The 12,936-nt window shown below is 37.2% G+C and overlaps 1 protein-coding gene across 7 annotated transcripts in view; it reads left to right on the forward strand.

Annotated features, from left to right (window-relative positions):
* The window catches only part of LOC149078933 (GATA-binding factor 2-like), a 277,805-nt gene that overhangs the window by 228,903 nt on the left and 35,966 nt on the right, over positions 1-12,936 (forward strand). For all 7 annotated transcript variants that reach the window (XM_089241157.1, XM_089241156.1, XM_089241160.1 and 4 more), the window contains one exon: positions 6,960-7,085. In XM_089241157.1, coding sequence (XP_089097283.1) covers positions 6,960-7,085 — 126 coding nt within the window. The remainder of the gene's footprint in view (positions 1-6,959; positions 7,086-12,936) is intronic.

Here is a 12,936-nt window from a genome sequence, read left to right on the forward strand (position 1 = left end):
ATCTCATGCGGCCACGTACTTTTTCTTGGACCACGAAATTATAGCTATTATTAAAGACTCTCGCTTTTCTTTCCACTTAATTGCATCTCTTCGTGTAAAAGGAAAGACGATGATAATTTCAGATCTTTTCCATCATCCTTCGCGTATCACAATTACATTATTATTATATTGGAAGGGGCCCCGGAGTGACAATTCCGAAACTATTTTTTTTTTTTTGCCGTCATCCCCATCATGCGTTTGCGATAGTTATTACGACGACAATCATGTGATGTATCGAAGACCCCCTTAAGGTCAGAATCGATTTATTTACTTATTAATTGATAGTCGCCTCACGCGTCTATACTAATATTCTCAGGATTCGTTTTTTTCTTTCTCTTTAGTACGTTTGTTTCTATGAGTGTATGCTTGGAACGTGCACTGAATTCATCCACCAAGGACAACACACACACACACACACCAAAGGAAAAAGAGTTCTGCCAAAAAAAAAATTTTTCTTTTCCCCCTATCCCTGCCTTTATTTATTGCTTTTACCACATGCATACTAAAATAGCTTTAATTCCAGTAATTATTTCAATGGCGAGTGAGAGGATTGGGAAGACTCCCATTTTTTTGAGATTTGTACCCAATAGCGGAAAATGATGCCAAAATATAAAGAAATAAATAAGGTCCTGCCAGATTCGAACTAGAAAATCACTGGTTGGTGTGTCGAGTCACTTATAACTTATAGGATCGATTGAAAAAGGGATAGTATGTATTCTTACGTGTGTTGAAAGTGTGCGAATGGCATCGTTTTTAGTGGCTGACAAACGGGTGTTAGTTGTCGGAACTGCACCAGCTTCATTATATCGCATTTTTTGGTCTGTCTTTCCTACCGGAATGATGATGATCATCGTTATTGGGATGATTGATGGCAGTTTTCTCGGGTACGAATAAATATTGCAGATACATACTACAACGATGATTCTATGTGTTCTGTAGATTTATTCTCTTGTAATATTTCGTCATTGATTGCTTTTTTTCCCCCAGTTTGTGGTGAAACGAATTTATATTTTGCCTCTTGAAATTATTCATCCTGTATTTATATCCCTCCCTTTTTCCTTTTTATTGAATTACTTATTTTTCCGAGGTTTTAGATCCGACAATGGATGATGTTGAATTTTTCTGCTTTATGATTAGGATAACATTATTCCGTCTCAAATAACGTCAAATCTATTTAATGTTAAAGTCCAATCTATAAAGTCAAATAAAGCCAAGGTTTGAGATCTGAAACGGCAAAAGGATTCAGATAGAGTTATAAATACGGTGAGAACTCGATTTACGAGTTAATTTCGATGCTATAAAATTACTCGTATTTCAAAGAAAATCTTATAATTTGCGGCACCTGACTACCTACCTCCGAGGCGCTTTCTTATTTTTATGTAAAGCACAGTTTTTCTTACACAAGTGTGTTTTTAATTATAACTTACTCAGTTCTGGCGTTGCCTATAAGAGACTTAAGAAAAAACTTTATAAAAAATTCTACCTATCTAAATTAAAAGCTTACAGAAAGATCAGAATTAGTTCTAGTTATTTTAATAATATTTCGCTGCAATTTATTCATAATCATCTATCGATAGAAACTAATTTTAAGTGGTTTCACAATTAAAAATGACCGTTAAAAACGTAAAATTCAAAGTTTCTTTCCAAACTGAAGAGGATAATAATACACATCATATATATCATAGTATAAAATAATTCAACATTTAACAAATAATATAACATTCAACGGAAGTTTCGAAAATTTTTGATTTTCGTAAAATGAGCCTATTTTAGGATTTAGCTTTTTTCTTTGCAAGATCAAGACCTTTCAAGTTCGTAAAACTCGAGTTTTCTCTCGTAACTTAAAACATTTTTAGTACTTTTTTTCAGGCAACTTTTATTATTCTGAGGTTCATATATTTCCAACTCAAGAAATCATCTCAAAATCAATCAATAATATCGGAATCAATGGCATATTTAGATGTTGAAAAAAAAAAATTTACGTCGTTATTTAGCAACATGGCCTGATATTTTGTCCTCAGATTCGGTTTTTTGATGAATTGTAATCTTCCGTACACGAGTAGGTTTGTTGCATTATTTTATTGAACTTTCAAAGTTCAAACTTTCCTAAAGATAATTTCTGGGATTGAGCCGGAAGTACTAGAAACGACAAAAAAACGCGAAATCTCTATAAATGAACGTGAAATTTTTCTTCTCTGAAGGTGATGTATATTCCTTACATGACATACATATTCCAGAACAATGACATAAATTTCGAATTATCTTCTTATTTTAGTCATTTAATTCGAAAAGGCATCAGAGACGTTTAAAATCATTCAAAATTTTCCAATCAGTTTTAGAGTATTGGACGGCTATATTATTAGTAATCAAGTGGGACTAAATGACCATGAGATTTGAGTTGAAACATCAGCTAAAAGTTTCCCTTCTATTCTGTAAAGCTGGTGGGATTTATGGTAGCTCAGTATGAACAGTGTCAGTAAAGTTCCAGACCAAAACTGCAGATATAAGCCTATATAAGTGTCCGGACAACTATTAGTAGGATATGTTAGTTAAGGTCGCTGGGATCCACCAAGGAGATGAACAGAGAGCTCAAGAACAAAAAATGACAGCATATTCATGTGTTATTTTTTGTGAAATTATCACGAAGAGGAGAAGAAGAAAAAATTCCACCAAGAGGTGTTCGAGCAGCTGTTGTTAAGAGAAAAGAGCAAAGATGGAATCTTCTTCATCCATGTAGGGGGTAGAAAAAAAACCGTACACCATACGTTGATAAAACCAGATAAGCCCATCACCTTTTCATCCGCTAACGATATATTTACATGAGCCACGGGCATTTAAGGTACTATCATCTCTCTTGTTTTTTCATCCTTCTTCATAACCCTCCTCCCTTTTACAGAAAAAAACCACTCTTCATAAAATACTGATGATTCTTGGCTGCTGCTGCCTCAACCACCTCTATACCTCCACTCCTGGACAGTAGTGTGAGAACAGGCACTAACTAGGTGATAATGGACCTGAGAGAGCTTATAAGCCATTGCAAATAATATTCTTTCTTTCTTTTTTTTTTTTCTTCTCGCTCTCACCAGCGCCTTTGTCTAAACAGATAAGGTGGGTTTGGCCCATACGTCCACTCACAAAAATGATCTATTACACCTTTCATCAGAGGAGAGAGAGAGAGAGAGAGAGCCTCAACCTTTCCTCAGAGTCGACCCTCAAAGTCTGAACTCCCTCTACCAACACTTGCCAAGCCACCTCCTTGGATATGATGGTGCATAAAAGAAAATACCACAACGTTGTACGTACGCGAGGCACAAACTTTTTTTAATATGAGCAGGGTCTACAGTCTTGTATATTCTTCACCTCCCAGCCATTCCACCGTCCGATTTACTGGCTGCTCGCGCTTACTACTACTAGTGTACCACGAATCTCATACCAAAAAAAAAAAAGCCCGCCCCTCGCGAATCCGGCGCGAAGACTAGCAATTACCAACCGCAAGAAAAAACGAATTCATAAAAAAAAATATGTATATACATACAAGCTTCGTCAAGCCCATGGAGGTGGATAGATGATAACTAGCGAAGAAGGTCCACTTACCACCCCTGTTTCTTCACCTGTGAGCCTCTTGAAGGTATTTTTTCCTCCATCTTTCTCCTTCATGTTCACCTTTTTTTCTTGAATTTGAAAAAGACCCGGACACCACACAACGTCAAAAGTCTTGAACCAATACCAACCTCCAACTGTCTTTGCTAAGTCATGGTCATCTATCTTTGGAAGACCTGTTGTATTAAGCCTAGTCTAGAGAAAAAGAGAGGTTTGCTCCTGCTTGAATTTCAAGTGTGCATTCACACAATGATGGTGATGGTGATGCGATGCTCATCAGTCAATATCCATATGACCTTCCCTATATTCTTGAATATTTTTACCCTTACTGCTTAGATCCTATTGATATATTGTCTATCCACTACATATTCCCAATGATTAGTTTTGTACAGTGAAGCGATATAAAGTGCGAATTTTAACCTTTAACTTCGACTGTTTCGATTATGTCTGGAATGACTAAGGATAGGTGGTGAAATGTGAAAATTTGAAACAAACCCCCTATATATAGCTCTACCACCAGTGGTGTCACTGCTATAAAAGATCTAATACCCGAAATGTTGGAAAAGGTAAAAATTTAATTCACCATTTCCACCGTATACTTATAATTAGAGCCCAGAAATTCAGGCAAAATGCCATAAATGCCTTGTTTTGCCTTTTTGAAATTTTGCTGCCATAAATGCCTATTATAACATAGTTTTAAGTTTATTAGTGAATTTCAGAGGCAGTAATCTTCAAAAATTGAATATTTTGAATACTGAGAACAAAAGAATTGCTCTTTCTAAAATGTTCCAACTCTCAGTACTAATTATCATCACAAACCCCCCCCCCCCCTTCTTCCAGCCCTATTTAAACGCGAATGAAATGATCTCAGAGATAGGGAACTTTTATTGGTGTTGCCATGCATTAACTTTGTGTTCAGCGGATGATGTTAGACGGGAATGATTTTGTATCAGGCATTGGACTGCATTGTATATGCATAGCTGACCGATGACTGTCTCAAGAGGTCATCAGTTGACGTCTGATGTCACTGTTAATGTCTTACACAAGACAGAGCTCTGTGGCTCATATTATTTTGATTTTGGTTACACCACAAATGCATTGCAAACAACCATGACTATTTATTTTACATACATAGTTAGTATTCGATTAAATTGACCACAGTCGCCATCGGAAGTGTACGATAGATGGGACCACATATGGCAACGCGCTTGAAGGAGTCCCGCATATGTGGCAACTCTCAGAAAATTAAAAAATTTAATTTTTTTTTACAATAGAGCAATGTTGCAACTAGTTTTAAAAATGGTAATGATTATTCCAAATAATGCAACAAATACAAATGAACGAGAATCATTCGCAACTCGAAGGAGAGCCACAGAACATTTTCTCTTTTGACCCCGCGTCTAGTAATCCTGAGGGTCTACTGACATTTTATTTTCGGCTTGAAATCAATTTGACTTCGCGTGCGCGCGATAATAATGCAGTTATTAGAAATTATAATTTAAACAGTAGATGGATTAAGTGCAACCAATTTTTCAGCTAGTTTGTGTGTGTGTGGACCCTTTTATTACCTTAGTTTTTAGTTATTTTTTTCTTATTTTCATAAATTATAAATGCCTTTTTTAGTGCCTATTTCAGGCATTTTTAGTGCTTTGAACTTTTTCTGACGGGTAGGACGTATTTGGGATCCGATATACATACAGTGGAACCCAAATTTAGCGCCGGAATCACCTAAAATCAACTAAAAATCCACAGTATACGTGGTTTTATGCACAATTGCAGTATTTGTCATTGCTAACTCAAGACTCTACCAGACATGGCTCACAGCTCGCGAAACATTTGGCATAGTATTATCTTTCGCCCATCAAACGGATGTTTTTCATTTCTGTGCCTGAAATCCTATTATAATTAAAGAAGGAAAAAAATGTACATATGGCAGTAAAAGCAAAGAAAGACAGACTCTCTCCATAGGAAGGGAATGTTATGATCCATTAGCATTTTTTGATCATTTCTGTTACCTCGGTCCATTTTTTTTCCGCCTTTTTCTCGCAGCTGACGCTCCTTCGAGGAGATGCCACGACCCCCAATGAGGTCAGCTCTTAAAAGAATATATTACACACATCTCATCATTCCATCCTTGTTGTGGTTAGTTATACAGCCGTGTAAATTCTCATACGCATTTGTGGGTATTTGTAATACGTTGTTGACATGATAACCTTCTCCACCCGGCATTTCACTTATATGCGAGAAGAATGCCCACAACCTACCCCGATGGAAAGTTATTCCCCCATCTTTCCATTTAGAGATTAGCAAAAGTTGTTTGTTTTTTCAGTTATTGACTGGCATAATCGATCGTTTTATGATCGATTGGGGAAGCGGAATCCAAGAGATCGACGCCTTTTTGCTCCTTTGCCCAGTCTCGCAAGTTTTAAGTATTATTCAAACTTAAATTAAAGCATGAATGAGAGAATGAAACTGAAGCTGAATGAAGAAGAAAACAGAATCTTGGAATACTCAGTTATCAACTTATGGCAAGTGTATCTCCTGGAAGAAGAGTCCGACTTTGACTTGGTGGGGATCCCTGAATAAAATAAACATTTGGTTCATAGACCAAAAAAATTAACATGGTTATATTATATCTATGGGTTACCTCGATTAGGGTAAAATATTTTTGGTTAGCTTAGTGGTAACAAAAGTGTTTTTTTTTTGTTTGTTGTTTTGTAGTGGAACAGTGAAAGGCAAAAGGGGGGGGGGAGACACCTGAGAATATTATTTCTTCTCTGGAAAAAGTGTATGTAAAAAATAAGTTTGGAAGACAGCTGAGTGAATGTATTTGGATTTGGGGCCCCCCATAATTATGAGACACTGGGCAAAGGCCCACTTACCCATGAATAAATCAGGCCCAGCCTGTATGGTTATATTATATACTACGTAGTAGTAAACGTTATAGTACGTAGTGAGCAGTTTGGAGTTACGTGAAGAATAATAACTAATTGCTGGAGAAAAAGTTACTAAATTGTTAGTCTGGGATTACGGTACAGTGAACGGAGGGGCACACATTTCCAAAGGGAACTATGATACAAAAAAGTATTCTGCTGAAAGAATTAGTACGCCAAATAGAAAAGAGCCCTCTAAGTAAGCCTTAGATTAGGAGCCCCGTAGAAAAGCTGGAGATCCACTCCAGAATGTGGATGTCCTGCTTGAGTATATGTAAATTGAGTGTCATATGTGTCGTAATTATCTCCTATAACATTCGCTATAATATGTGTATTCTTGATTTTTAAATAACTTTATTTCGTTTTTTTTCCCCCCTAATTGTATAGTCAGCGGCTAGGCGAGCTGGTACGAGCTGTGCGAACTGCAAAACGACTACGACCACGTTGTGGAGACGAAACCAGAATGGCGAACCGGTGTGCAATGCGTGTGGACTTTATTACAAGCTTCATAATGTAAGTACAATTCGAAAAAATAATAATCAAACTGATTTTCTGATCATGGAAGGGGAAAAATCATTCGTCAATAATATACCAGCTAATTGTGTCAATTATAATGATATAGAAGCCGATATTTCGGCCAGGTTTGGAATGGATATCTGTCCACAGGAAAAGTTTTTTTTCTCTAGATTTTGTTCATTCGTTCATTATTCGTGATGGTGAGTAGTAAGTAAACAGTCGGACCTCAGTATAACATCACCCGAACGTGTTATATACGCTTGGTGCTCGATTAAAAATTCCACCATAAGCGGGAGAATGTAAGAACGCGTAAACCCAGTTTTTGCTAATCAATAGGGGCAGGAAACATTAAAAACTGACGTTAAAAATAATAGGCGTTTCACCAATGCCTGATTGTATTAGATCAGCGTTTACCAAAGTGGGAAATATCGCCTTCCTGGGGGGACGATGAAGGATCCAAAGGGGTGGTAGAAACTTTAGGTTTTGTATAGGATCCTATGGGATCGCTTGAGTTGGGGGGGGGGGGGATGAGAAGAAAAGATAAATTTTTAGAAGTTGTGGGGGGGGGGGGGTTGGGTGATGGATCAAAAATTCTGAGAGCTTTTCAAAGGTACATGACTAAGTTGATGAGATGTATCTTTTAAGCCTTTATCGCAATTTATTGAAAATTTGAATATTTTTACAGGGCGTTCAAGTTGTTTGATCGAAAATTGCTTTTTAGTACTTGATGTTATACGGTAAATTCTTTTCCTAAAGAATCTAACGTCTATGGAGAAAATGCTTCACGTTCGACGTTTTCGTGAAATTTATGATCCGGGGATTACAGCCTAAACCTCCAAAATATGTAGATCGGAATTGATAACGTGTTGGACAATATCTTGAAGGTCTAATACCAGGTAAGATCTCAGGAAAATCACTTGGCCCGGGAGCCCATGATGCTCTCGAGACGGCCCTGCCCATACCAGAAATTTTCAGTTATCAAATCTTCCGTTTCTAGGGTCTACTCGTATTAAACCGTAATTTGATATTACGCCAAACTCGTTACAGCACCAGAATTCCGTGAAAGGAAATAGTGGCGTTGTGAAAATCGGGGTTCGACTATACATTCACTAAGATACAAATTCCGACACTGGCGTGAAATAATGTTTCATGAAGCGCTAAAAAAAAAGGCGAAAAATTGATAACTTGCCTCCTAACAATCATTATACACTATAATCGATTTGGTATTTTACCTTCTCACCTCCAAATACAAATGTTTGAACATGAGGTGGGGGGGGGGGGGAAATAACAAGAAATGAATGATCATAGGTTTTCGGCAAAACGGAGTAGCAAGTGAGCAAGCATTACAGAAGTTATACCCAGGTTGTACATGGGAAAAGGGGGAAGGGGGAGTCAAAAGATTACACATGGAGGAAGGTAATAGTCGGGAAAGAAGAGGAGGGAGGGAAAAACAAATACAATCTGCCCACTCAATTTCAACGCAAGTTTACAAGGCAAACACCGAAAATCGGGATGAGATTTGTGTCTCGGGGTGGAGAACAGACTAAATTGCTATGAGAAGGGCTAAATTGAGGGCTCAACATACATATATACTGTGGTATATGTAGGGGAAAGAGACAAAGCTGAAACTCCTCTCCCCCCCCCCAGACGAGGGGGGACCTAAAAAAAAAATAATTTTTCCTCCCTTTCTCGCTGAAGTTATTATCAAGGTGTTGCAAACATTGGCTTCGTAGCTTGCTTGAATGTTTAATGTACGTTGGCATGTTGGCGACTTACATAATAATAATAAAATAAATTGCGAAATTACAGTCAAACTCGATTGTTACGACGTCGGTTTTTAATGACACCTCTGCTATAACGTCAGTAACTGGTATAGTCTGGCCTGATTCCATAGACTAAAGATATACTATTATTACTCTATATTATTATTACGCTACTATTATTACTCTATGCCTGATTCCCATAGAGACGGGGTGCAACAAAGTCCAGCCCGTGGGCCAAATGCGGCCTGCAAAGGGAACCCCATCCGGCTCTTGAAAGGTGTTCCGGTAGAACAGTGTGAACACACAAGATAAATACCTAAGCTGACCATATTTCCTTAATATAACTAAAGGGAAATCGGGATCGATATGGGATATCGTTAATTATTCGTTACCGGAAAAGAATTCTTAAGTGCAAGTCAAGTTGCCAATTATAGCCAAAAATACTTGAAGGCAATCAAAGCTGTCACTACAGATAAAAAATTGAGTTCAAATTTGAAGAAAGTAATCAATTACAGCCAACCGAATTGTTCTCTAAAGCCCAAAAGTTGCTAATTATAGAAAAAAAACTGTTGAAGATGCCGATTGAAGCAAAAAAAAAAATGCCAAAATGAGAAGAAAGTATAAATAGTATTCATCTCATACATACGCATATTCAATTTTTCCCGCTAAATACATTTAAAATCACTGCAGAATTGCTGTAGTGCTATATTTTTCGCCGAGGTTTATTTATAAGCGATATTTGTGCTTATATCGTTTCTGATAAAATTTTTGGCAAGAACTGGCAAATTTTCGATCCCAATTTCCCCGTATTTTTCGTGATCAAATATGGTCAACTTAATCATAATAAAATGGCAATTTAATGCATTTATTTAATTGCAAATAAGGCTCTTCAAAAAAAGGTCTTCAAAAAAAAAGTCGACCTCCGTCGTAACGACATCTCGGCGATAACGTCGAAATTTCCCGCAATCTGCGATGCCGTTATAACTGAGTTTGGCTGCATAATATTTCCATGCATACAAAAAAATTACTTGAGAAAATTTCAATCATTGGTCTTCTGTCTTCACATGAATCATTTCATTTCGAATCTAATCTATCTGATCGCATTTCAGAGATTGATATTTGATGAATCTCTTCTCATCGCGATCAATCGATTCATCTTTGTCATTAAAAACATGAAAGAAAAAATGAGTGAAAAAATATAGATTTAAAAAAAAAAGGACCATCACATACACATAAATGGCATTGAGGAACCTGGTTATCATGATTATCACGTTATCATGTCAGAGTTCCATTTTCTGCGGCGATTATCATCATCAACCTCTGATGTTACGATTGTCTCGATTGATGCCTGTGTGTGTGTCTTCTTGGGTTTCTTCTAATTTGATCTCTGCGGAGATTAGTTTGACCTTGTCATTACATGCCATTATCATGTTGCGAACTTCTTCATAGGCGAAGGAAAAAAAAAAGAACATTCGTTTTAATTCGACTTGATGGATTCATTGCATCGCCAATCCTATTATGACATACATTCACGTTAAAGTCATACTTATTATCATTATTATCATACATATCTGTTATAAAATTACTGATGATTTGATGACAAAGGAATACTGTATTAACATTCTTCTATCTGAATCAGATGTAGGAATTCTGGGCCACAGACTAGGGTGAGTGAAAAAAGTGTCGTAGGGTTTCCAGTGACCTGAAAAGTCAGTGAAAATTTATAATACTTGGAAAAGTCAGGGAAAAATTTTGCACAGGGGAAAAACTTCCTCGAAAAACATTTGGTTTTGAATCGTGTTTCAAATTTCAAGAATTTTGGGTCTGGAGGCCCCTTGCTGTAGGATGTAGGGGCTCATGATCGACCTTATTTATAAAATTTTTAAATTTAATTTTAAAATTAAAAAAAATCCATTGAGTAAAAAGGATCACATTTCTGGATGGTGGGGACTGAATAAGGCAATGAGGGTCACATGAATAAACTATGGCCCAAAAGAGGGCCATGAACGAAAAAGCACACTCAGCAACACTTTCCACAACAGATATTGTGGGAAGCCGTAAAATCATTCACGGACCGGGCCGCAAATACGGTAAACAAATCCCAGTCATATAAGATGAAATAGTATCTTATATACGAAAAAGCTCCTAAAAGGGGTTCCCCCCCCCCCCCCCACCAGGCAAGGGCCCCACGGCACTCGCCATTTTACACGGAACTAATTCCAACTCAATTTTTTTTTTCTTTGCTCTCGTCCATTTCGGAATCGTTTGTTTAGCCTTTGTATATATAAACGTATAAAAAGGAGGCTCACTCTATCTTCTTTCAACGAAATGAGTTTTGGGAGGTTTTTAGTGAAGTTTCGCCACCTCAACGCCATGTTGACGTGTAACCCTGTTACAGAGCGGTAATTATTTGCTGGAGACTTCATAAATCAGGGTCTCCCCCCCCCCCCTCCCCATAATTTTTTCTTTCGTTTTCTTTAAGCGCTGAGCAGATGTTGGAGGATAGTTGTTCAAGAAGGAGAGGAGAGAGAACGAGGATAGTGTGTGTCTACATTTTCTTGACGGGTGTTAGTTCTGGTGTGTATGTGTGGAGGAGAAAAATGCTCACATACATACACAGATAGGTATGATCCGCTATATAAACGATTTCAGATATGGAGGCGGGGGTATGTGAAGCAAAAGTATGAAGAGAATATTTGGAAAGGTGGGCATGATGAATTTCCCCCCCCCCCCTTGTCTATAATGTTTCGGGTCAATGCAGAATCACCTTTAGGATAGCTTTACCTGTCCCATCTCAGGTGTAGAAATAAGCGCTTCGTAAGGCAGTTACTTATATACACTGCACGTTGCGGGGGTCCTACGAAAGGGGCGTATTGTATGCATGTATGTACTACTTACTACCTGCGTGTTAACGACGCCTCGGTAACTAGGAAAATACACTCTATCCAGTGCTTGGTTAAGACAGAAAAAAGACATGGTTGATGTGGGTCCGATATCATGTACGAAGAGATCGAGGTGTAGCAATTTTAGGGGAAGGTCTCAAACTTCACATTTAATAAGTTCCAGATTTGCCATTTTCCATCAATTTATGGAAAATAATAGAGCAATAAAAATAACTGGTGACCATAATACCTTTTTAATATATGTTGCGATGTTTTTAAATTCAATGTAATAGTATTGTGTTACTATTTATAGCTATAAAATTAACACAATCCAGATTTTCCCAACGATTTTATTTCCGAGTTCACCTCGGCATAGTATTCAGAAAAGGTCTACGCATGTATTTCCTCGATACAGTGAAACCTCTCTGCAATGATATTTTTTCAAGTCTTGTTTGGAAATGTCTATAATTTAATGTTAAAAAGCTACCTGTAGATATAATGATAATCTTTCTTTACAACGAAATTTTTTTTGGTCCGCAGCGTATCCTTATATTGACATTTCATTCTTTATTCGAATTATTAGCCGCAAGTGCTTCTCACCTCATTTTCTTCTCAAGTCGTCTTTATTTATATAGCAGAACCCTTCAACTTATGCTCATGTAGCTATGTAGCTACATAAGATGTAGCTACTATGTGAGCTACATGCTAACATGTAGCTCACGACCACCGTGGTGCTCATTGAAGCACGCAAGAGTGTCCAATGCTGACATCTGATTTCATCAAGATACAGTATTTCTCTCGACTTCTGCAAAATTCTTCCATTTTTTGCTAAATATATTTCTGTTCAGGATTAAGTATTATAATTCGAATTATTTTATTCCTTGACAGCCGAAAACGATGGTCGAACGACTGGTCTAGTCACTCTAGTCATTGATGATGCTCGCTATTCATAAAAAAGTTTGAAGACCCTTTTATATATCAGGGGTTTAGAGCACAAGCGATGTTTATCGCGTATATAGTAGGCTACTTAACATTGCACCCTTCGACTCCCTCATATATATTGTCAAGATTGCAAAGACTAAAATTTGTGAATTGTAGATTATGCCTTTTTTTTACATTTTTACTTTTTTTATCGTTCCTACTGGACGTGTATTTTTTTATACGGGGGTGTAATCCAAAATATTTTGTATCTGCGTATAAAAA

This window comes from Pholcus phalangioides, unplaced genomic scaffold (assembly GCF_987345545.1).
Source record: "Pholcus phalangioides strain wild (caught in Gottingen) unplaced genomic scaffold, Ppha-v1.0 ptg000013l_1, whole genome shotgun sequence".
Classification (NCBI taxonomy): domain Eukaryota; kingdom Metazoa; phylum Arthropoda; class Arachnida; order Araneae; family Pholcidae; genus Pholcus; species Pholcus phalangioides.